Genomic DNA, 23,008 nt, shown 5'->3' with positions numbered 1-23,008 from the left:
TATTTTATAATGACAAAAATGTCCTGTATGATGCCCGTGTTGTGAAGCATTTATTCTACGAAGTGCGTTTTAATGTTGATTTCATGCTGGGCTGTTCCATGTGGCTGATGCGCCAGTTTGTGGCGTAGTCTGCAACGGTTTCTCCCAAGGCCAAGCACAAGTCAAGCACAAGCTACCCCTGTCCGGCCACGCTCCGTGTGCTGCAGCAGCAGCAGCAGCAGGAACTGGTTTCGTCACAGTCGGTCCAGCCGCCGCGCCCCCGTCCAGGAAACATCGAGTCCTCCAACATCTCCAACATCCCTCGCCATCGTGAAGAAACAAAACACCACATTTAGCATCGTTGCAACATCGCTGGCACTCCAAGGACCTTTCTATCCAATGCATTTATGATATCTGTAGCGCATCGCGACAGCTGCTTTCAGGAATCACCATTGGTCTCTGCCATCAATCACATCGCACATAGTCTTGCCTTCTCTTCAACCTGCTTTTCAATCTGATACCTACCTATCTACCCCATTGCCCTTGTTGCCATGTCTCTTTTTGGAAGCTCTCTGCCAGAAGCTGCCTCGTCAGGCACCGGGCCGAGCCATGTCGCAAACAGCAAATCATCGCTCTTTGAGGACGAGTCGCCCATGACTAAATCAACATCAACGGCTCTCTTCGCGGACGATGATGCTGGGTCGGACTCGTCGCCGTGGGACCTGCCGACGCCCCGCAAGCACCACACTCGTGCCGATCTGATCCGCAACCTGCTGGCTTCATCGGATGTGCCCGACAGCTACGTCGAGGTGTTCGACGTCGTGTCCCGCGAGGATGGCAGCGGAGGCCGCATCACGTCTGGTGGCGTCGCGAGAACATTAGCGGCTGCTAAGCTAGGTGCAGATGCCCAGGCACGCATAATGGGGATTGTGGTTCCTCCCGGCGGCGGCAGCGAGGGCATCTCGCTGGAACGGGGCGAGTTCAATGTTCTGCTGGCCTTGATTGGTCTGGCCCAGGAAGGCGAGACGGTTAGCCTGGATGGTGTGGATGAGCGCCGCCGAAGTGAGTGATGGGTTGCCCCGCCTCTCCGCATCATTGTTGTCTTTCCACTACCTACAGTGTCTCTTCGCCTGTTGCATCACCTTATCTTATCGCCAGCATCCCACGAGCTGTCAACCACCTCGATTGATTTCCCTCCCGCTGCATCCTTGCGCTTATCCAAGCTAACCTTGTTGCGTCAACTCCCCAGGTCTACCCCAGCCCAAGCTCCACGGCCTCGTCGACACCACACCAGCCCTGCCCCATCTTGCCGAACTGGGTGCCAAACCGCCTCAGCGACCAGTGTCACCACCTCTTCCTGCGTCGGCCCACAAGCCGCTTCCTTCGACCCGCCAGCATCGCACCATTAGGAAGGCGTCCATGGACTACCCAGAAGATCCGTGGAACACGCCCGACGTGCATAAGAACCATAACCACGGCCCCGAACCCCCGCGATCCAACGGCAGCGATGTCCCCGGTACGGCATCCGTTGAGAACGGGAGCGGCTTGTTCAGCACAAGCCCACAGGCTACGATGCCGGGCCGCACAACGTCTACCTTCACCACCAGTGCACCTCCGTCCGCTTCGGGACCAGTAGGAGAGTCGGCAGGCACCTGGGGATTTTTTGATGGGAACCCGTCATCGGCCGGTGGTTTCAGCAGTCAGGGTGCCATTCCCACTGTTCCCTTTGCCGTCAACGAAGGGGCGCGTGAGCCTGCGATTGTTCAGCCCGTGGGCCCGACTCCTAGCAGGACCATTGGAGGCGGGCGAGCAGGCTCAGCTGTGGAAGAAAATATAATGGTTACCTTGATGCCCGAGAAGGAGGGCATGTTTCTGTTTCAGCACCACAACTACGAGGTATCCAGCACAAGACGAACCAGCAAGGTGATTCGACGGTATAGCGATTTTGTGTGGCTGTTGGACTGTCTGCACAAGCGATATCCCTTCCGAGTGCTGCCGCTTTTACCTCCGAAGCGGGTTGCAGGTGCGAACACCGTGATCATTTTGTGATTGCGACAGCGAAGGATGCTAATAGGATGTAGTCAACGGAAACCATCTGTCCAACGACGGGGCTTTTATTGAGAAGAGACGCCGCGGTCTGGCTAGGTTCCTCAACGCGCTTGTTCGGCATCCAGTCCTGAGCCAGGAGCAGATGGTCATCATGTTCTTAACCGTCCCCACCGTGAGTAGCATCCCGGCCTTCTTTGTAACTGATGTCGAAGTTGACCCAAGGAGCACCAGGAACTGTCGGTTTGGCGGAAGCAAGCTACGATCTCCATACAGGATGAGTTTGCCGGCCGCGCTTTGCCTCCAGGGCTCGAAGATTCCCTCCCACAGACGCTGGAGGAACTCTTTAGTCGCACTCGTGCTGGCGTAAAACGGAGCGCTGAATTATACATTACGGTTTGCAACATCATGGACCGGCTTGTCAAGCGCTCCGAGGGCGTCGCCGCTGACCATGCCCGGGTTGCGCTGACCCTCACGTCCTTGACTGAGGCCAGTGCCGACACATATGCCACCGACACCAACGAAATTCCCCTGCTGAATGACGGCCTCCAAGCAATGAGTCGTCATCTGCGCACGGCCCAGGGTTTGCTGGAGGACGAAGCTCGTGCATGGGACGAAGGTGTGTTGGAGGACCTCAAGCGCCAGAGAGACGCGCTGGTCAGTTTGCGAGATCTTTTTGATCGTAGGGAAAGACTCGACAAGGACAATATCCCTCAGCTGGAGCGCCGCATTGCCACAAACGAGACACGGCTTGCTGCTCTGCGCACCAAGCCAGAAGGGATGGTCAAGCCGGGCGAGATGGAAAAGGTGGTGGAAGCCATCATCAAGGTTCGTTCGAGGTTCGCTTGCAGTGGAAGACCCAGAACTTGGGAACTAACCAAAGGGCCACTCTAGGACAAGGAGTCGATCGTCAACCAGCACAATCGGTCCGTTTTTGTGAAGGAATGCATCCGCGACGAGTTGCTCTTTTTCCAGCAAACCCAGTACAACGTCTCGCGGTGGAACCAAGATTGGGCACAGGAGCGCGTCAAGTACTCGGAGATGCTGGCAGACAACTGGCGCCGGCTTATTGATGAACTTGAGGGCATGCCACTCGGCGATTAGAGGGCTTGCCGAGACATGCGCTCGCTCCAGCGGAGTCGGGCGATGCGTGGTGAAAGGCGCGGCGAGAGGCTAGTGAGTCCGAAGACGCTCCAGACACCACCAGATCTGAATGTTGTATCGGACAGCGATGCTCGGAGGGAAAGCGGCCACAACACGATTGGCTCGATTGGATTTGCTTAGCTGTCCCAGGCCAACCGTGATAAGGGTACGGAGGACGTAGGCACAACACGCCAAGCTACAACGATTGTAGGAGTTCTGTGACGGGCAGCAGGATCAACACTGGAGACTGAGAGCATGAAAGCCAGCGAGGATTGGGCATGAAAGTATAGACTAGGTGCAGTGTTGGCTGAAGCGGCGGTTTTGTTTTCGTCGTTTCTGGCGCTGTTCACATCATTCATGGGCGGAGTTCATTTTATGTCGACTTGGGATGAACGGAAGGCTGTATATATGAATACCTCTGTTTTGCCTTTTTTTTTTTTTTCTTGGCAGGGACGCCGCCCAGTGTTGCAATACCCCTTTACTTATCAAATCATTCTCACACTTGCACTGACACAGACGAGATTGACCAGAACCAGGTAGATGTTTCGTTCTTAATAATGCTCACGGCAAAAAAAGATGAAATATATCGGCCGAGACTATGCCACCAAGGCCGTAAATGTCACAGTAAAATGCATCGGCAGCTCCACGCCGGGCACCGTGACAGCTGCGCTAGTGGTCTGCCCGAGATGTGGTGAATGGGCTACCAGAAACAGCCCCCCTGGACGGACGCCAAGATGCCCGCCATACGGCGGCGATAGCGATAGCTGCTTAGCGATGGTCGATGCCTTACCTCAGATCCACACCCCGAGCTCAAGGGACGGGACGGAACCTGAAGGGGTCCCCGCCATGACGTCCATTTTTCAGCCTTGCCAGCCCAAGGCGCTGCATTCCGGTCTGACGCTTTTTGAAAGCTCAACACCCATCCATCCATCCATCCATCCCATCCATTTCTTTCTCGCCGTGTGAGCCACCTCTGTAGGTTTATATAGCAGTGCCCCTCCCCAACTGTTGCTTCGACACCTGCGTACTGCCCTGTCCGCCACAAGCGAATACACCTCTCTGTCGCTGTCTACTACCCCGCGATTCGGATCTCAGACCCGAACAGGCGTTTAGGCCCTTTTCGACATCCCCCCTTTCGCTTGGCGACCGAATCCGACCACCAGTCTTCCCCTCTTCTGCCTGCACCGAACGAAAAAAGAGACGACTTGATCGCCTCGGCAGTCGACATCTAGGGCTTGTTTTTTGATTTCCCACTGCTCTATCCGCCCCAGTAACGATAACGGACGCCGCCGTGCCATCCATCCATCCAGCCATTCCCAGCCAACCCCTCCCGTTTGCGAAGAGACCTGGGCTACTGCCGCCTGTGCGATACCGTGCGGATTGCTTCTTGTCCTGCCGTCGTGTTGGACAAGACTTTGGAGGACGTCGAGCGTGCAGGGCAACATCCGACAGACAGTCAGTCACCGTCTTACGGCCGCGGACTGGGCTTTATTATTTGGGTTCTGTGCCAGCAGCCATGCCGTCCACAACCACACAGCGGCGCCTGGCATCGCAGTTTGTCGAGGCCACAAATGCGTCTCGTGAAAATGCGCAGCTGGTGGGTTTAACTCTCTCTCTTCCATCCCTCCCTCCCCCTCTCTCTCCCTTTCTCGTCCCGTCATACCGTATGGCCGAAAAGACCCCCTTCTTTCGGGCCGATATCAACTACTATGGACCTCTATCCTTGCTCCCGCATGACCCGCGCGCTGACACCTGGATGAATGCGACAGTACCTGAAGAATGCCAACTACGATCTCAATGCCGCTGTGAACAGGTCAGTTTCATTTCCATTTACTCATATTCGTATTAGTCTCCTGCTGTTCCCCTTGCACTTTGTCACCGCGCCGGCACTGTCCAAGTTGGTTGCCCTTGCCATGGCGGTCCCCCCACCCCCACTGGGTTCCCTGCTTGAAGCGGCTCCCATCCCGGAGACGGGAAAATAGTCATGTCGTCGGGTTGGCGATGGATAAGGAGGCTCGACCGGCCTCCACTCTTCATGAGATAGACGGCCAAACGCTAGGTTTAGGGGGGGTGGCCGGCTGTGGAAGTGTTCTGGAAGAAGAGATCGGCATTGCGACACCATGTCTCATATAAGCTCTCGCAACTAGACAAAACACTGGCCATCCCACTTTCATTTGTGCAACTGTTCCTTTTTCCCGGCTGTTTTTCTTTTGGGGACACTTCTCTTCTCGTTTCTTTTTCATTCTTCTCCTTTGCGACGCTTGATCGTCGGCATTACTTTGACTTTTGGCGCATTCAAGCCATTATGAGGGCGTTGCCCTCTGGCTTATTGAAGGTTTCCAGTGGAACCCACCTCAGTCTGATCTTGGAGACGCTCTGAGCAGTTGAGCATCTGAGCATCCGGGCATTTGAGCAAATTAAGCATCGAATGCAAAAAACAAGTTCTTGCACCTGCCCATCCAATTCCTAGGACCTGATTCTTCCTCACAATGGGCACTAGCCGCAGGCACGAAGGCAACAGCGGGCGCAGTGTGCTCCGCACCCTGTTTGCCTCGTGCTTTCACAAACGACCAGGGCAACCTCCACCAAAGGCGCCGCCTAGTGAGGGAGCGACCGAGACTGACAGCGGCGACTCATCACTGCATTCTCTCCCGGTCCCTACTATTAATTCCAATCCAAAACCTGCACCACAGCTCTCCATTAGAGAAGCCCCACCCAACACCATCAAGCCTCCAGACATCATCATGCCCAAGGCACCGAAAAAGTCAAAGTCTGCCACCAAGAAGGCCGCCCCCGATCTGTCGGCCAAGGGGGCAAAGTCCAAGTCGAAGGACAGGTCGCCACTCAAGTTCGTTTTGTTTATGCAGCGCAGTCCGCACATGCACTCTTGAATAGAACCGCTGACCTCGAATCTTTCTGCTCTAGATACTTTTCTGCCCATGATGGAGCTTCGAGTGCGAAGCAGCAGGAGGCAGACGCGCGAAAGAAGCAGTTAGAAGCCATCTTTGATGATTTCGAGACTGGTAAGTTTATGTTCGGCAAGGGAACCCCCCAGGTCAATTCTGACATCTAAACTAGACGAGGACAAGAATGACAACCACGATAGCGGGGACCCGGCCCTGGGGGCAGATTCATCCATGCGCTACCTCGAGGCTGTGGGCGCCAACCCTGCCGATTACAGCCTGCTTGTGGTGTGTGAAATCGTCAAGGCCATGACCATTGGAGAAATCACCAAGGAAGGCTTTGTGGAGGGCTGGAGCGAGGTCATCGAAACTCTCGACGCCAGCGTCAAACCCGACCTGGCAACCCAAAAACGCTATGTCCAATCTCGGATGAAGCAGGTCTCCCACGACCCAGCCTATTACAAGAAGCTGTACCAGTACGCCTTTGTTGTTGGGAAAACTAACAAGGCCATGGCCATGGACACGGCTTGCGCTATGTGGGAGATGCTTTTCGACGCCGGCATTGGGCACGAGTGGAAGACTGCCAATGTCAACTGGTTGGAGTCGTGGTCAGAGTACCTGCAGGAGAAGTTTTACGTTCCGCCACCAAATCCCGACGCGGCTGAAGAAGGAAAGTGGACACGCACCGTGAGCAAGGACTTGTGGAACCAGACATTGGTGTTCGTCAACAAGACGCTCGAGGATGAGTCCCTTGGTTTCTGGTCCGAGGAGCAAGCTTGGCCAGGCATCATCGACGACTTTGTGGTCTGGTGCCGGGAGAAGGGGATTGTGGCTCCCAAGGCCAAGGACGACATGGACGTGGACGAGTAGAAAAGGCGCTTGTTCGGATACTGTCACTGGGTTTGGGGGGTTCGTACCAGGACTTGCCATGGAGGGTCATATTCCTCATGCGGAACCGGAGGGGCGGGCATCCGGGGGATTTGCATAGGGCGTGGTGCTTCTGGGATGGGTACACGGGCTGAAGCATTTGTCATGGCGTTATATCTGCAGGCTGGTAAAGGGGAAAGCATGAAGCACCACAATAGATTAAACTAAAAGAAGCGTTCTGCGTGTTTAATGGGCTACTTGTTGAGTACAAGCCTTATTCTGGAGGCTGGTCCACTACAGCATATGCCTCTGCAACAAGACCGAGTCCTGCGAAAATAGTATGCAACATGTCAACTCGTCATCTTTAGTAGCCGAATACTGGCGCCCCTCTGGTTTGAGATGCCGCAACTGCCTGCTGCTCTTAAATTTCGGACGTCCTCTGTTAGAAACCGTGATGCATAGATGCTCACCTGCAAAACTTCAGCATGGTCATGTCATATCCTTGGAAATGGTAGCCTCTTCTTCCATATTTCCCTTGCCAATCCATATACAATACATATCATACAGAAACTCTTATCTCTGAAATCGCCTCCTTTCCCTTGTAAGCTCCTCACGTTCATTGTTCATCCCTGGGTATCCCGTTTCTATTTTTCGTTTTTTTTTCTTTTCCTTTTTTTCTTTTTCTTTTCCGGTACCCCATCTCTTACACCTCGCCCTCCAGCTTATCCCACCGAATCTCGCCAAACTTGCTCAGCGTCTCGAGCTTGCCGTTGCCGAGCTTGACGTTGGCGGACCGGATGACGCGCACGTCGAGGGCGAGCGTCTTGCGGACCTGCTCGTTGGCCTTGATGCCGCAGTCGTAGCGCATGATGAAGTAGTGGCCCTTTGTGTGGCGCTGCTGGCCGCGGGAGATGGCCTGGGGGAGGGAGAAGGTGCCCCAGTTGCGGATGTCGCGGATGACACCCCCCTGCTGGAGGATGATCTTGCCGGCCGTGAGGACCAGCTCTTTTACTTCGGGGAGGTGCCCGGAGCGGACCTGGAAAAACAAGAAGGAGCTTTTTGTTAGAAATCGGGTGGTTTGCTGGTTCTGTTTCGTTTGAAAGAGGGCTCGGCGAGGGGGGACATACAATGCCGATTGTCTCGTACAACATGGTTTGTCTCTTCTTTCCTTTGTCGTCGTCGCTCGGTTTGTCTTTCGTGGGGGAAGGATGGTTGGCGGCGCGGGGCTGTTCGACAACCTATTGCTCGCTCGTCGCCGCAGGTTGTTGGAGGGCGTTATATCAAGGGTGGCGCTGGTGACAGGTAGAATCAATGGCTGCTGCTGCGCTGGGAATGAGGTGTGGGACGGGAGCTTCAACTATCACGGTTGCGACTCCCCGGCGGTGGTTCTTGGGCTGCCCACACTCCGCTATGAGCTCTGCCTCTGCTCCGGGAAATTTTGACGGCAAGTTCCGATTGTGGGTTTCCTGCCGCATGGCATTCCTTGGCGCAAGGCAAGGCTACACAGCCCCGTGGAGAAGGCTGCCAAAACTTGGTGTCTTATATAACGGAATTTTCTTTGGTGTGAGCTCCCAAGACTTCTTCAAATCGAAACGGCTTAAATCAAGCATTCATACCACATCACCAACTCACCATCCCGCCAAAGTTTCAGGGTTATTCAGGTCAACAATCATGGTCGTGTCAATAGATGCCAGATGACTCACAAGCAACTACATTAAAGCCGCTCTAGAAAGTAGCACTACCAACTTCATTAAAGATAAAACTTCCAAAACCATCGGATCCGCATTTGCTCTCCCAATTTCCGCACTCATTCCCGTTGTATTGTACAAGTATTCGAAACCTATACCACCACAGACTCCCTACAGCAGTTCCCACTTTTTGTTGCTAGTCGCACCTCTTTCCTTCCACAGTCCACTCCAACAAAAGAAACGGCGCCTCGCGATTCCCGAAGCTTGCTACAGCTTATATACGCAAAGAAACGAAACGGGCCAACATTGCAAAGAGCAAACAGAAAGCAAACCAAGGAAACGTTGCCAGTAGGCAACTTAGTTGTACCCCACAACCCCTCACTCTGCTCGGTAAACTCAAACACGTTTTTGTTGGTCCCCTCTGGCGAACCAGCTTGTCTCACAGGCAGCAGCTCTGTGGTACAACTTGTCCTGCAGATCTGGGGCTTTCAAAAGGAGAAGCCAGACTCCCTCACAAATGTGCTGGGAACATGGTATGAAGAGACTCGTCCACCAGTGAGAATGCTAGTCCGAATCGCGGTCTTGGCCGGGCATGTCAAAGGCTGGCTTCAAGTTCTCCCACGCACCGTCGACATATTCCCTACCCAAAACCTGTCAGTATTGGTTATGCGTCAAAGATAAAAGAAACACCAGCGCACTCACTTATTACTCCTCACGATCCTCACCCCCCTCTGGTGCATAAACTCCAAAAATCTCTTCTTTGTCCGATCACGCTTGAACTCGGCGAGCATGTCTCCCTTTTTGGGTTGCAGATGCGCCTTGCGCCGAATGATCACCCTGTGGCTGCCTGGGCCGTAGACAATCTCCTCGCAGTCCACAGTCCGGAGATGGAAGTTGTACGGCTCCTTGAACACGGCCCACTTGGGGGGGCGGAGCTGTTTGAGCACTTGGTGTTCGCAGTAGCCGGGGTGCGCGTCGTCCACCCAGTGCCAGTATTGAGTCACCCCCGGATTCGTCGATACCTCGGCCGTCTTGATTTGATTCACCCGCCAGTCAATCTGCTCGAGCCGGTCATCGGAACAAGAGTCTACATCGGTGAATCCGTGGTAGTAGAGGTCCGGCGTGTTGCTTGGATCTACAGTGGACGTAACGCGGATCTTTTTCTTTGCCTGCGGCGGCGGGGGGGTGGCATTGGCTGCCCGGATCAGAGGCATGCCCTCGTCGTCCGAGTCGGCTATAGGAGCAGAAGGGGGGTTCCCAGATCGCGAACGTGGCCTTGGTTTGTGATCAAGTCCTGCTGGCTTTCGAGGGGATGAACGTGGGCGAGGCTCCGGCTGCTGCGGCTGAAGTTGCTGCGGTTCAGGTTCAGGTTCTGCATCCTCCTGTTTGGGCGGGATTGGCGCTGCCTTGGGCGTTGCGTGTGGTTCCTTCCGCTTCAACGCCCTTGGCGTAAGTTTCGAACCGTTGTCCTCCTGCCCAGGAGTCTGAGTTTTAGGCTTGGTTGCTGACTTGTGCGGGCGACCAACACTGACAATTCCATTCTTGGCCCGGACCTGGGCGTGCTTGGGGTCGTGGTAGAAACTAGCTACTGTCGAAGCCAAGTTGAAATGGGGGCCCTGCTCCCGATAAATCTCGTAAAGCCTGTGACGCATCCATTCAGCCGGTGTCATGCCAAGGTCCATTTTGGGGAGGTCCTCCATCAAAGTGCTCGCCAGGCGGTATAGAGTGTTGTACTTGATAATCTTTTTGGTGTCCATCCACGCCTTTCCAACAAGCTGGTAGGGATGTAGTTCGCCCTCCTCTAGAAACTTGAGTGTCAGTTGGCCCCTATTGATCTGTCGCTGAGCTTCATATTTCCGGTGGTCCTTGATTCCCTGACTGTCCATCTCCTGAAATTTGGTGGTCCACTTTTCAAGCTCCTTTCGAACGTGAGAGGCAATATCCGAATCCCAGTCTTGCTCCCAATACGGATGATCGGGAGATATTTTGGCCAGTGGCACACCAGCCATAAACGGAGGCTCCGTGTACACCACGCCGTCATCTTTCAGACAAAGGTTTTCCTTGGTGATCTCTGGAAGGGACGCACGACTTGGTTCAGCCGGTTCAGGCGAGCCTGCATGTGGGGTACCTGGATGAGAGGGCAACTGTACACGTGAGGTGGGCAATGATTTTCGGCCGGCCTTCTTGACGGGAGGCGCGGCTTGATTTTGGGCGGCATCGGCTGTATCCTTGGCAGAAGCGCTGTCTTGCTGGTCCCCTGATGGGCTGTTTATAGCGGTGAAACTGGAACCGAAGGAGGGTTTGCTGATGGCAGTTGATATTGTTGCCGGTGTTGGTTCTAGAGCTGAAGCCGGAGCCGAAGCCGCAGCCGCAATCAGGTCCGGAGCAGGGCCTGGGGCCGACGCTGTTTTGGGCCGCAAAGAGGCACCCACGCAGGCTTGCCGATTCCACTCGCAGTTGCCACATTTTGGAAAGCTATCGTCAGCATCCAAAATGATGCACTCTTCATACGGTCCATTGTGCTTCGCGCAGGTATTGCAGGGTTGACTTTGAATATTCCCAGTGGCTTGGATATAACAACTCGTCCATTTTGTCCCTTTAACATCACTGACGTGGTATACCCTATCCAAATCCTCCGAGGTAAACTTGCGGCCGGAACGAATTTGAACATGGCGCTTGAGCGGAAATGCCGCTATCTTTTCGATGTTGGAAGAGGTGGTGTGGGTCAGACGACGTACTTGTCCCACCAGTCTGCCGTCCTCATCATAAACGCACAGCTTGTCATCCGACACACTAGGCGGCTGTCTAGGTGGGCTACCTTCGTGTGTAAATGTGTCGGATGGCGGTGATGGGATCGAACTAAGATCAGAAAGGGGCGAATCAGCAGTATCTGCTAGAGCCGGAGACCCATTATCGACATTCGCCGAGTCAGTACCAAGTTTGGAGGCCGTAGCATCCATTATCTGTGTAGGCGGTGACACCTCGGACTGCTTCGCTGTGATCTGAATGCCTGACATTTCCACGTCTGCTCTTTGAGATGCTGCCTCTCGAGTCTCCACTTGATCGGGAGATTTGAAGATGGTAGGTCCGGCATTCTCTTGGCCTAGAACTGTAGTCGTCTCGGTGGCAGCCTGAGGGGGGGCAGCATCTCTCATTTCGACGTCCCAGCCTTCCGTATGTGCGGAGAAAACCTCCGCCGGGGCAGGTACTCCCAGATCGACAGCTTTGCCCTCTGTCCCCTCTTTGGATGAGACGTCTGCCTCGGGACCCTCTTCGGAGGTTTGCAAAAGGGTCGGAATATCGGTTGCTCCGTTGAGGGCAGCAACGGTGACTGGTGTGGCTTGCTCTTCCGGTACTCGTACATTAAGTGATTCTGTACTTGTTACATTCTGCATCTCGGACACAGTTGGCTCTGTCTGTTGATCGGGGGTCTCAACGCTCGGGACAACAGTTGGGGAGACGGAGACGAGCGCACCCGAAGAAGCGTTCGGGTTTGGCGGTGGAAAATGTTGAGGTTGAGTAAATGGCGCCTGGTAGCCTGTTGGTGCCTGAAGGATTTGGGTTTTTTGACTTGCCGCAGGGCGGGAAGCGCCTTCGAGACGCTGCTCCTCGGCGTCGTGGTTCCTTGGAAGTGTTGGCGCCTCTAACACTTGAGCGCCTATCCTTTTAGAGACTGAGAGACCCGGTGGCTCAAGAGGACCATTATCTGTGGGCGCTTTGAGAGATGGAGGCTGAACAGGCCCGCCCATGAACATGCCCCCTGATCCCGTGGATTGATGTGAAACCCCAGGGGCGAGCTGTGGTGCCCTCAAACTTTGCATGGGCGATGAGGCAGTCGCGGCATCATCAGCCATGGCCTGGTCTAGCCCTGTCAAATTTTGATCTTGGGCTTGTCGAAGGGAGGAAGGTTTTTTGCTTTCTAGTAGAGTCAGCCGGTCTTGGTGAATCTGCTGCCACCTCATCTCCTTATCTTTTAGATCCTGCTCGTGCTTCTTGGCGAGTGCCTGAAGCTCAGCGTGTTTGCGGTGTTGCAAGGACTGGACATCGGTAACCTTTTTCTGGGTGAATGAGATCTTGCTCGCCACCTCTTGCCTCTTATTCCGGGCTTGCAAAAGAAGTTCCTCTAGCTTCGAGATGTCGGCATCGGCGGCCGCTCCTTCTTTGGTGAGGGCCGTCATTTCTTTCTGAAGCTGGAAGAACTGTTGGGTGTAGTCCATCTGTTCCTGTTCAAGGGCAGCTTTGTGGGCGGCATGGAGATCTCGGAAGTTGCGCATGTCCTCTTGGCGGACACGGTCTAATGAGGCCATCATGCTCCTGCAGACCTCTTGATAAATCTCTTCAGACATGCTTTGGTAAGCAGGAGCGAGTGCAGTGGCCTGGCTGGCCAGAGGAAGATGTGCGTTGCCATGGCCGTTAGGGTGGGCAGCGGCGGACATGGTTACTGTTTTGCTGAGGTGGACTTGAGGTGCACGGGTCGTTCAGAAATATGGCGACCGAGTGAAGCTTTTCAGCGGAGTCCCATCAAACTTGTTGTTCAGTCGCTGGCATCATGGACATAGACAAGCCTTGGAGCTAGGGCGTTGTTAGCAGGCTGCATTTCGCATTTGAGACGAAGTTGGGTTCATCCCGAGCGCGGGTAAACTCACTTGCAGAATATAGGGATCCAGCTCTCAGCGCGCAGAAACACGATACCAGGTGCTGTGGCTGCGAGTAGTATGACGATGGTGCCGACAGTCGATGGCGATGACGGCGACGATGGGAAATTGACGGTGGTGACAGGTGGCGGATTGGAACTAGGTAAGTTCAAAGTTGATTGCGAATATGAGTGTTGAGTGACTGAGATGAGATTGAAGCTTTGCGAAAAAGCCAAGTCCGATTAGGTTGCTTGCTTCTTGCTTGGTTGCGGCGCCCCCAATTAAAGCAGAAGCTGCTACCGACCTAGGTGCTAGGTTGTGGCTCGAAAACCTAATAATGTCCGCTCAATGTGGTCGGGACCTTGATCGGGGCCTGGACCTAGGGGGCGTTTTGGCGCGTCTGGGCTGTTTGCCTTGACTGCCGTGGCAATCTGTCTCGTGCGGAGAGAGATGTCCTAGATGATTATTAGGGATTGGCAGTCACTGGAGAGTCTGCCACTGGAGAGTCTGTCACTGGAGAGTCTGACCTGACAACTGTTGTTAAGCGCGACTGCCGGGGTATCGGGGGCATCCATGGAGGGATCAAGGCGGGCGCACGTGCCCCCGATCAAGCTGGCCTTCCAACTCTTTCTCGTCTGACATGACATGGTCCAATTTCATACATAAGTCGTGGTCAAACTCCTGATAATTAAGGTAGGCAGGTAGGTAAGTTTGATGCATATACAGAGAACAAGCTATGTAGGAACAAATGATGCTCTGCCAACACAACCACGTAGCTATTAGTGTAAGTCGCCTTCCCCTCATCCATGCTCAAGAAATATCATGTCCCGCTGTATAGTAACGCCCCAAGACTGGAAAAGAACCTTCACAAAAAAAGCCAACACGCTGATGCCAAGGCAACTCTTTGCAGCAAATACAAAAACAAAAGAAAAGGGGACATTGCATTCGAGACTTCATTTTTGACAAGGAGCAAACACAAAGACCAACCAACCAACCAACGTCCCTAAACCCAGACTGTTGATCTTCAGTGCTATGGGGATTATTCCCCCATGCTTCAACATTCGCTAGAGACCTTTGTAGGACAAGAAACACCCCCACCTCCCTGCGCCCAAGGCATCTACCTTTATTGGTACCGGGAGAGCCTGTTCGGACTAGACGAATAGTGCTGGTTCGGATGAGAATCATAGGCACTCGACTGGCCATATGGATCGTCGTGGAAAATTTGTGTGGCCCGACGTTGCTGCAGGTCGTCTTCGGGCGAGGGTCCCATCAACTCCTTGACCTCCCAGTTGTTCATTCTCGTGCCCACCGAGAACTCCAGGTCTTCCTTAGTGATGGAATCCCAATACTTGTACACCATCATGACGGCCAAAAGATTGCACGTTGTCGCAAAGAACAGTCCATCCATATAGTGACTGACAGAATTGCAAATCGGCCTGCTGAAGGCATAGAGAATGACCTGGCCAATGACGAAGAAGAAGACGCCAAACGCGATATCGCCCAGAGGCCACCGGTCCTGAAGCGTCCGAGTGACGAGAATGATTTGCAGAACCACGTAGACGAAGAGTTGGATGGCGTTGAGAAGGTAGAGCACCACAAACAAGCCGATAGTGTTGGTGGGACCAAGACCAGCCCACGTCATGAAAGTTGCGAGCGCCACCAGGAACGAGATGACAAAGGCAGCGGCAGAGCAGAGGCGCATCATCCAGAGCGAGAGCGGTGTCCCATCCTCGTATAATTGAAATCCGACGAAGCCATTGATCAAGAGACATGTCACCAAAGCGGACGTGAGACCGGCCTGAACAGCGACGAAGTAGGGGTACGGTGCCGATCCTGGGGGTATCACACCCGCGTCAATGCAGAGGGAGAGGAAGGTGAGGAGCATGTAGAGGTAGAAGAAGCTCGTAATTTCTTTCCGACCTGTTGGTTTGCAAAACCTGTCAGTTGCCCAGTCTTTGAACTCCAGAATTCGGACCCAAACCATGAGAAATTCACATACCAACTGCCGTGAATTTTCCCCGAACGTGCAGGATCATGGTTACAGTCATGATCAAGGCAACAATGTGCATGGCACTGGCGGCGCCTTGGAAAATGATGGTATTTGCCAGCTCAATATTCCGTGAGAAACAGTCAGGTTCGATGCCCACGCCGCTTGCGATGGAGGTTATTGGGCCGACTGAGGAGCATAGTGGCAGCGGTGCCATGCGGCAGATGCTGGTGAAGTCCCCGAAAGTCATCCCGGGTGATGGAGGGGGCCGGTGAGGGCCTCAACGGAGGGAGATTCGATAAAGGTTGGAGGGGACGATTCAGAAGAAGGAGAGGAGCGTGTTCAATCTGTGGATATTCGAGGATTTCAAGGCGGAGGGTGGGGATGGAGGGGTTGGGAATGGTTGCGATGGGCGACGGTCGGAATGTGATGGTTAAGGTAACTCTGTTGCGACGAAGGATGTTGAAGACTGGGTGGAGATGGTTATGGATGGCGATGGCGGATGGCGAAAAGGCTGAATCGAATACAAACGACTGAAAAACTGAACGAAGGTGGGATGGGTTCAACGAATGTGGTGCGAGGCTGGTAATGGGTCGTCAATGTCTGGACATGGTGGTGCTAGCCCTATGCTATGGTTGCTCCGCCGTTGGATGCGCGCGATGTTGAGGCCGGCAAGCAGAAGGGACGGGATTGCGTTGCCAGGGAAAAATAGGAGGGCTGCCGTCGCCCAGCCTCCCGTCTCGCTCCATCTTCCAGCTGACGTTACGGCACAGCGATGGGTCCGAGCGCCCCACTTATGCAACACGGAATTGTTTCGCCAAAATAGCCTCTTTAAGGTATTCTGCCTCCCCATTGGCCCGGAATTCCATCAATGTCTTGTTCATGTTGCCAAACAAACATTCCAGACAAACCTGATCTTTGCAACCTCTCAGTATTTTCGATTAAACTACTACTTCATGGCAGAGTCTATCCCACATTCTGCACATTTTAACGTATTCGAATTTTGCAATAGAAACACCGACATTACCTACGATCGGAATCCTGAAACTGTGAGTACTGGCTTGATTAAAAGTCCATTTTTTACACTTCTAAACATGAGGTGGTTTCTACAATTCTACTTGAACAAAAATCAAAACTCAACCCAAATATTTCCGGTCCTCTCCAGAATGCATGTACCTTGTTCAAGACAAAGTAGCATTATCTCCCTAGTTTCTTGGTCCACCGTTCTATAACATGACCAGTGTGCCTCTTCTTCCCAGTGACCCTCTCCTTCAATATCTTTCCCTTATAGTTACTATATCTCCGGACTACACTTGTTCACTCTCATGTCCGGACCCTTTTCCTCCCCTCTTCGTTCGCCCCGTCACTATCAGCCTGGTCGCCTCGACCTCTTTTCCTCTTGTTAGGGACAAACTTGCCATAGGCTTCCTCAGCAATGCCCCCGAACATTGGCTCCTCCGATCACTTTGGCTTACAATCTTCCGGGGCTTTGATGAAAATGCTGTATTTGTCGTGGGTTGGGATTGGGCAGCATGAACATGGTGGGCGCGGTTGATGCCGGCCTGTCTAAGCCTCTCGTCTACCTGTGTCTCCACCCACGCCCTTCTTCACTCTTCTGCCCTCCGCATTTCAACTTCCGCCCAGTACCTCTCTCTTGTCTGTATCCACGCCTCTCTTTTCCTTATCCATTCCTCTTCCATTCTCACCCGCATCTCTTCTTCTGCCCTCCTCCGCATCTCTTCTTCTGCTCTCCTCCGTATATCTTCATCTACCCTCCTCTGCTTTTCTTCTCTTGCCCTCCTCCTGTAGTATTCCTCCTTCGGCTCCCTTCCTCCCTGTCGTCTCCACTCCTCCCCAACTCGTCGAGCCCATTCTCTTTATTTCTCTTTGTTCGGCGTCGTACCTCTCCACCCAAGCCTCATGGCGTCTCTCCCCAACCCTCGTAGCCAGTTCCCCGTAACTCATAATACCTTTTTAATGTCTCGCGCAGCCTGTTTCACGCCTCTTTTTCTTGTCGTAAAATTTCTTTGTCCCGCTTGAAGGGTGTAGTCGAGGGTCCCGCAGTCGATGATGAAGAGCTGGTCGAGTTACCAAGACCTGACTAGGTGACCAGTCGATTGAATTCCAGCACCAGCTGAGACCGCTCACTTTCCAACGCTTCTAGTTCCTTCCGTGTGATCTCAATTGATTTCTAGTACGCCGCAGAGGCCGTTGTCGGATCTCGCTGTCTTCACTGGTATAAGAACAACTTGGCGGTTCCATTCAGCCTGTGCTCTCGATTTGCTGTAGGCGACTGTGGACCGATTGATCATATTGGGCTCGCGAGGTATCATTAGAAAGGACCTCATGGGCGTCGTTGATCTGAGAAAGATGTGAGTTAGTACTTGGCAAATATAATGTCGACTGAGAAAAAGGCAATGAGGTAGGTACTTTCTGAAACTTTTCAGTCACATCAAGGTCAGCGGCTGGGCGCTCGTCCGGGTTCCAAGGAGCGCAAGCCGCCTGTACGACTTCTTGATCTCCTCTCTGGTAGCAGAGAGTTTGATCTCTAGGGTGGAGTAGTAACGCAAGTCGACAACGGGAACTGCGGCTCGGGACATGTTGCAGGCTATGGCACTGTGAACTGTAGATGATCGCAATGAGGGAACAATTATCCTGGTGGTGTTGTTGTCGCACAAAACATACTGGCGGAGCTTGAGATCTAGGTCGCGTTTTGGGTGGTTGCAGAGAAAGCAGCGACAGATGAGTTGCGCAGTGAAGGTATTGGTGAATTTCAGGCAGCGAATTTTGAAGTAAACAGGTGAATTTCCAAGGACATACCGCCCAGTTGTGGGGAGCAAGTCTGAAATTCATCCCAGCTTTGAGGCCATGAAATTTGCCCTGCCGACGAGGTTGCTTCCTCACTTGCTCCCACTTGGCTTTCAAACAGACCAGTGACATCATGTTGGATCGCAAAGACTGATCACAAGAAGTAGGAAATTCCCAGTGAAATAGAATACATAGAATCAACTATCTAATAGGGATGGGGTCTTTGGCCCTGCCCTTGACATCCTCCATCCGGCGGTAGATTCATGCCGTGCTGAAGGACACTGTTGCCGCGGGAAGAAGATGATGAGTGCTAGGCCTAGATGACGTGTGGTACCTTGCAGTACACGCATCTCAACATCACTATCTCCACGTCGTCGTCATCGTCACTTGCTTCTTTGTCGTTAGATGCTGGTTCAGTTGGGCGGCTGTAGGCCAGCTCTTGTGTCTGGTTCCAATAGAATGGTCTTGACACTGCTTCCTCCAGGTGAATTGACGGATCCGGGTGGGCACAGTAATCTCCATTCTTGGCTTGATTGCAGTGAACCGGGGATGGCTTTTGGGCTGTTGTATGTTGAATTGATTCCCGCCTTGATCTAATCCTTCTGATGGCTTTTGGCCTGCTCTGCTAACCAAGGGCTCCTTCAGCTCGCACTCCAGCTCGAGCTTGGAGTGCTCTTCCTTCAAGCTAGTGATTGTCGCCTTCGACTTGCTCCATTCGCTTTTCTGCTTCTTGCTTAGGGCCGAAAGCTTGTCGCGTTCTTTTTTCATTATCCTCTCGATGTGGCAGAGTCGGCTGGATGGTCTTATCACAATGATTCCACGCCCTGTCGTCGGATAGAATCTCGTATGCATTGTGAATCTGGAGATTGTTGATTAGTGCAAGTAGAAAGACCATCCATGAAGAACGCAATGTGATACCTTCTTGAACTTTTCGCCAGGCTGGTGCTCGAAGAGCGACTGCTGCTTATCCGGGTGCCAAATCAACGCCAGCTGTCTGTATGATTTTTGATCTCGGCCTTGGTCGCGGATGGTATGATTCGAGAGTCGTGTAGTAATGCAGCTCGGCTACAGGCACCGCAGGCCGCGGCATGTTGAGGATTCTACGATGATAGTTTGATTTATTGTACTAATGCTCCTGTTCCGTGAGTGCCTATCTGCCTACCTGGGTACCTAGCGACCTTATCTACGTATCCACAATGCATCTTTGGGTTCAGTCCTCATCAGACTCAGACCTTGTTGCTTGTGTCAGGTTTCTTGGTGTTACTAGCAGTAGACCTGGGGGAGCGAGCGCCCAAGCAGAATTGAAAAAAGTGTTCATATTGTCAAACTCTAGGAAGAACTACTCCCGAGAACAGAAAATCTGTCTAAACCCAACCAACTGTGGCCCGGCCCACAGGATCGAAGCTCTAAGAGCAACCTTACTACCTACCAATCCTCCGAGAGCAACTCATCCAAGTCCTTGTTGACGCGCTTTCTTCCCCTCTTTTTCGGCGGCTCACAAATGCTCGCAGCGGTCCGAGTCCGTTTATCAACGCTGGGCTGGTCGATTGCTGGACCAGCATCTCGTCTTCCCTGCTAATCCTTCGACTAAAGCAGCACTCCAATCGCCAAGTTGTTGGTAGTCTCCTTGACCTTCTGAAAGCTCGTCTCAAGTATGCCCATACTGTTGTTGTAATCCGACACTACCTTCTTGAGCTTCGTGTTCTCGGCGCCAAGTGTCTTGAGTGTCATGTCCTTGCTGATCAGCTGAGCCCTCGCAGTATTCAGGAGGGTAGCTGTGTTGGCCAGCTTCAAGTTTGCCTTTCCAGCTGCATAGTCCGTTGCTTCATCACTGTTTCCCTCGCAGCATATACAGCACTGACTACCTGGCAACGTAGCAGTTCCTCCCTAACACTCGTTAGCTCTGACAATGCAGCCTCAAGATCTCTCTCCTTCCTTTTCAATGACATGACCCCGATTTCGGTCTTTATCTGCTCAAGCTCCTTTTTAAGGGTCATTCGATCCTGGCCTGCATGCTTATCCCACCCATTTCCCAAGCCTCAGAGTCACCTGTGAGTTCGTATCTCAAATTGTTACAGTGAGTCGTGCTGGAGTTTAGACTTGTGAAGGCAGCTAGCCTGCTTTCTTCCAATGAAGCGGCTGCCGCGGCAGCAATTTGGAACCGTTCCTTAGCTTTGTTGAGCCCGCCGTCTCTGCATATCCGAATGTCGCTTGGGGTGCGACCTGAAGAAGGACTCTTGCTGTTTGTGATCAACTTGATAACACTGCCTAACTCGAGTTGAAGGTGGGTTTGAAGATCTTCAAGAGCCGAAAGCTCTGTCTTCTGCACTGTGTCGAAGTCGGTTTCACAGGCCAGGCAAGACGTGATGCGTTCTATTCTGCACTCAAGCCACCGCATGTAGGTCTGGAGGACTTTATCATCGTATGACGAACGCTCCTCTGGATCAATCAGGACGTTATAGGCATTTTGAAGCTGTATCAGAATTAGCATGCTATCCAATGTTTTCTCTTTCCACAAGCAGTTGGCTCCCCAGCATTGACGTACCTTTTGGAACTCTCGGGTCGCTCTGGCTTGGGGACTCAGATTTTTTTCCGGATGATAACGAAGACAGAGACTTTTATAAGCTTTCTTGATTTCAGCTGTGTCGGCTGTCGACAGGATTTCAAGCGTGGCGTAAAATAATCGTAGGCGGATCATTTTAGCATTTTCCCACCCCGATGAGTCCATCTTCAGGGTGTTCTGATGGAAGAGAGATATTACCTTCTAGAATGATTCGTGGTGAGAGAAAAAGCCGCGAGCAAAGGCGAAGGAGCTGTCGGTCAAATTTGTTGACCTGCTTCAGTGAAATTGCAAGCTAGCTGCCAGGCAAAGAACATATTTGATAGATGAAACCAGGAAAGAAGTTATAGACAAGTATGGTACCTTTTCAGAACGATGAAGTCGCAACTGCCGTTGTACCTATTGTCTTGACCTCAGCTTAAAAAAAGAAAAGAAATGGAGAACTGCAGCCCAAAGAAGGCCTTGGTTAGAAGCCGTTCAAAAGCATTGGCTTCCTGTACCTCTAATTATAATGTTCCTCGGCCGCTCATTCCATATCAAGTTGCCCATTGATGTATGGTACCGCCTTCTTCCACTTCCAAGTCACTGTCGGCATCTGAAACCAAATGATATATTATGCCATCCTCCTACATATGTAACACATTGAGGTGTATGATAATGTTGAGTTTGTTTTTCTATTTAGTGAAAGCTGGAATCTACTCCTTGAAAGATCTTAGCCTAGAGTGAAAGTAAAGTACAGTAATACAATATATATATATATCGCTGTATGTATTGTAGCTAATTCATATATGAGTTTCACTTCATTTATCAGCATCTGCTCGTAAAAGGACCAACTTTAAATGGCGGAATTATCTGACCTTTGAATTATCCAAAACCCAGATAATGTTTTGATTTTAAAAAAGCCAAACCTGCATATCTTGAAAATCATGGATTGTCTTCAATCAAGAAGACCAAAATACCGTATACAGATATTCCACAATCCAAAAGGCATCCCACATCATGAGAAACCCTTAGTAGAACTATCTATTGCATTGCAATATGAACCTATATTGCTTACCTTAGTTTAATGTTCGTCTATAACCTTAAAGAACCTTGAAGTTATCTCAGGTACCTGAGTTACACGACAGATATTCTAAGAGAGCACACAAACCTAGAAAGAAAGAAAGAAAAGAGCTCAACGCTATGAACTTAATTGCAACATAGCAAACATGAATAGACACCCAATCGAAAGTTTCCATCGCCCCGAAGGGGTGGGGAGTTGCCATCGGCCGCTGGTGATGTTGCCAAGGTGGCTGGGGAGGCGGAGGGTGTCGGAAGTTTGATCCATGAAATGAAGAAGATCTCGCCCGCTGATAATGCTGTTCCTGGCCAAGCGGTGGCCTGGTAGAGCTGTAGGATGGACGAGGAGAGAAGGTCGGTAGGGCTTCGGATGACCTCTGTCGATGTGAGCGTGGTGGCGGTGTGGTGGGCGATGGGTTTGGAGGATACTGAGAAACTTCATACTGCGACGGACGCCCTTGTGACATAGTTTGAGGACCACCATGAAAAGAAAGCTGGCTTGATATCTGTGCTGTTTGACTGTCCTGCCAGCGAGGGTTGTGTTCCTTTTCCAGCTCTGCGCATTCCTTCTCTGAGCTCCAAACCTTGTCCAAAAGGACGTCCACCTCCTCCTTCAGTCTTTTCCAGTTGGTTTCGGCGTCTCGCATGTTCGCAGTCGCCTTTTGGTGGTCTTGCTTGGCAAGAGCGAGGTCTTGGACAGTTTGAGGGGGCATCTCGCCTGTCGAAGCATGTTAGGTATCACTTTGAGGAGGTTGGACTGGCTCGTCGCTGTCATCATCGCTGATGACAACAAAAGCCTTCGCGTCGATAGTACGCCGTTGTGCAACATCGTAGGCCCGTTGCTTTTGTTTCAGCCGAAAGGTGAACGCTTCAAAGAGCTGCCGTCTATAGTCGACAGTGGGCTGTACCCTTGCCGAATCCCGTTGTACACGATCAAGGAGCTCGGCATACCTGCGCCGCACCTGCTCTGTCCTCGACAGCTTGGTGGCGATGGTCTGGTCATAAGTATGCCTTGCTTTGGGGTCAGAGAGAATCTCGTAGGCTTGCTGCAGCTATCAAACAGTTAGTACCTGGTACCATGCGGCATCTCTGGGAAACAGGACATACCTCCTGAAAGTCCGCTGTGGCAGCGGCAGAGTTGCCATGCTTGTCGGGATGCCCCAGGCGAGCCATTCGATGGTATGCCTTCTTGACGTCAGCAGAAGTCGCATCTGGGCGAACTCCAAGCATGTTGTAATGCTGGAGTCTTTTGTTTGGTGAAGACATTTTCGATGTTGGAGCCGAAACGAGGGCGGTCTCAGTCGCAGTCCCAGGTGTGACGTGGTGGGAAAGAA

General features: G+C 52.4%; 12 protein-coding genes across 12 annotated transcripts; 5 read left to right on the top strand and 7 right to left on the bottom strand.

Annotated features, from left to right (window-relative positions):
• Positions 1-530: 530 nt before the first annotated feature.
• Positions 531-3,739, top strand: MVP1 (Sorting nexin mvp1; the record flags this gene model as incomplete). Its single annotated transcript, XM_062881621.1, has 5 exons — positions 531-1,041; positions 1,229-2,002; positions 2,061-2,200; positions 2,260-2,853; positions 2,920-3,739. 5 exons carry the CDS (start codon positions 531-533, stop codon positions 3,127-3,129), a joined length of 2,229 nt encoding a protein of 742 aa, XP_062728933.1. The 3' UTR covers positions 3,130-3,739.
• Positions 3,740-3,936: 197 nt separating this feature from the next.
• QC761_0113670 (uncharacterized protein) lies at positions 3,937-5,150 on the top strand (the record flags this gene model as incomplete). Its single annotated transcript, XM_062873253.1, has 2 exons — positions 3,937-4,765; positions 4,938-5,150. The coding sequence occupies exons 1-2, from the start codon at positions 4,685-4,687 to the stop codon at positions 5,148-5,150; spliced, it is 294 nt and encodes a 97-aa protein (XP_062728932.1). The 5' UTR covers positions 3,937-4,684.
• Positions 5,151-5,169: 19 nt separating this feature from the next.
• QC761_700370 (uncharacterized protein) lies at positions 5,170-5,301 on the top strand (the record flags this gene model as incomplete). Its single annotated transcript, XM_062881622.1, has 1 exon — positions 5,170-5,301. The coding sequence occupies one exon, from the start codon at positions 5,170-5,172 to the stop codon at positions 5,299-5,301; it is 132 nt and encodes a 43-aa protein (XP_062728931.1).
• Positions 5,302-5,657: 356 nt separating this feature from the next.
• Positions 5,658-6,941, top strand: DCN1 (Scaffold-type E3 ligase; the record flags this gene model as incomplete). The annotated part of the gene is made up of 3 exons (XM_062881623.1): positions 5,658-6,016; positions 6,094-6,191; positions 6,247-6,941. The coding sequence occupies 3 exons, from the start codon at positions 5,658-5,660 to the stop codon at positions 6,939-6,941; spliced, it is 1,152 nt and encodes a 383-aa protein (XP_062728930.1).
• A 396-nt stretch (positions 6,942-7,337) lies between these two features.
• On the top strand, positions 7,338-10,196 carry QC761_0113630 (uncharacterized protein; the record flags this gene model as incomplete). The annotated part of the gene is made up of 2 exons (XM_062873251.1): positions 7,338-7,379; positions 7,660-10,196. 2 exons carry the CDS (start codon positions 7,338-7,340, stop codon positions 8,002-8,004), a joined length of 387 nt encoding a protein of 128 aa, XP_062728928.1. The 3' UTR covers positions 8,005-10,196.
• QC761_0113640 (uncharacterized protein) lies at positions 7,453-8,384 on the bottom strand. Its single transcript, XM_062873252.1, has 2 exons — positions 8,066-8,384; positions 7,453-7,974 (listed from the first exon to the last, which is right to left on the bottom strand). The coding sequence occupies exons 1-2, from the start codon at positions 8,087-8,089 to the stop codon at positions 7,642-7,644; spliced, it is 357 nt and encodes a 118-aa protein (XP_062728929.1). The 5' UTR covers positions 8,090-8,384; the 3' UTR covers positions 7,453-7,641.
• On the bottom strand, positions 8,592-13,062 carry QC761_700400 (uncharacterized protein; the record flags this gene model as incomplete). Its single annotated transcript, XM_062881624.1, has 2 exons — positions 8,592-9,266; positions 9,329-13,062. The coding sequence occupies 2 exons, from the start codon at positions 13,060-13,062 to the stop codon at positions 9,191-9,193; spliced, it is 3,810 nt and encodes a 1,269-aa protein (XP_062728927.1). The 3' UTR covers positions 8,592-9,190.
• A 98-nt stretch (positions 13,063-13,160) lies between these two features.
• Positions 13,161-13,907, bottom strand: QC761_0113610 (uncharacterized protein; the record flags this gene model as incomplete). The annotated part of the gene is made up of 3 exons (XM_062873250.1): positions 13,161-13,191; positions 13,273-13,419; positions 13,858-13,907. The coding sequence occupies 3 exons, from the start codon at positions 13,905-13,907 to the stop codon at positions 13,161-13,163; spliced, it is 228 nt and encodes a 75-aa protein (XP_062728926.1).
• A 23-nt stretch (positions 13,908-13,930) lies between these two features.
• Positions 13,931-16,089, bottom strand: CHS7 (Chitin synthase, class 7). Its single transcript, XM_062881625.1, has 2 exons — positions 15,260-16,089; positions 13,931-15,180 (listed from the first exon to the last, which is right to left on the bottom strand). The coding sequence occupies exons 1-2, from the start codon at positions 15,495-15,497 to the stop codon at positions 14,384-14,386; spliced, it is 1,035 nt and encodes a 344-aa protein (XP_062728925.1). The 5' UTR covers positions 15,498-16,089; the 3' UTR covers positions 13,931-14,383.
• A 256-nt stretch (positions 16,090-16,345) lies between these two features.
• Positions 16,346-17,847, bottom strand: QC761_0113590 (uncharacterized protein; the record flags this gene model as incomplete). Its single annotated transcript, XM_062873249.1, has 2 exons — positions 16,346-17,608; positions 17,699-17,847. 2 exons carry the CDS (start codon positions 17,845-17,847, stop codon positions 17,428-17,430), a joined length of 330 nt encoding a protein of 109 aa, XP_062728924.1. The 3' UTR covers positions 16,346-17,427.
• Positions 17,848-21,803: 3,956 nt separating this feature from the next.
• Positions 21,804-22,387, bottom strand: QC761_0113580 (uncharacterized protein; the record flags this gene model as incomplete). Its single annotated transcript, XM_062873248.1, has 2 exons — positions 21,804-22,102; positions 22,129-22,387. The coding sequence occupies 2 exons, from the start codon at positions 22,385-22,387 to the stop codon at positions 21,804-21,806; spliced, it is 558 nt and encodes a 185-aa protein (XP_062728923.1).
• An 18-nt stretch (positions 22,388-22,405) lies between these two features.
• On the bottom strand, positions 22,406-22,940 carry QC761_0113570 (uncharacterized protein; the record flags this gene model as incomplete). The annotated part of the gene is made up of 2 exons (XM_062873247.1): positions 22,406-22,726; positions 22,782-22,940. The coding sequence occupies 2 exons, from the start codon at positions 22,938-22,940 to the stop codon at positions 22,406-22,408; spliced, it is 480 nt and encodes a 159-aa protein (XP_062728922.1).
• Between the last annotated feature and the right edge of the window lie 68 nt (positions 22,941-23,008).

The sequence above is a fragment of the Podospora bellae-mahoneyi genome, chromosome 7 (genome assembly GCF_035222275.1).
Source record: "Podospora bellae-mahoneyi strain CBS 112042 chromosome 7, whole genome shotgun sequence".
Lineage (NCBI taxonomy): Eukaryota > Fungi > Ascomycota > Sordariomycetes > Sordariales > Podosporaceae > Podospora > Podospora bellae-mahoneyi.
The sequence above is the reverse complement of the archived record's forward strand: the minus strand, read 5'-3'. Positions and strand labels throughout refer to the sequence as shown.

Coding starts and splice junctions, on each gene's coding strand:
- QC761_0113640 (XM_062873252.1), bottom strand. CDS start 8,089: ATGTTGTACGAGACAATCGGCATT. Junction 7,975..8,065: donor TGTACGAGACAATCGGCATT/GTATGTCCCCCC, acceptor TTGTTTTTCCAG/GTCCGCTCCGGGCACCTCCC.
- CHS7 (XM_062881625.1), bottom strand. CDS start 15,497: ATGACTTTCGGGGACTTCACCAGCATCTGCCGCATGGCACCGCTGCCA. Junction 15,181..15,259: donor GGGAAAATTCACGGCAGTTG/GTATGTGAATTT, acceptor GCAAACCAACAG/GTCGGAAAGAAATTACGAGC.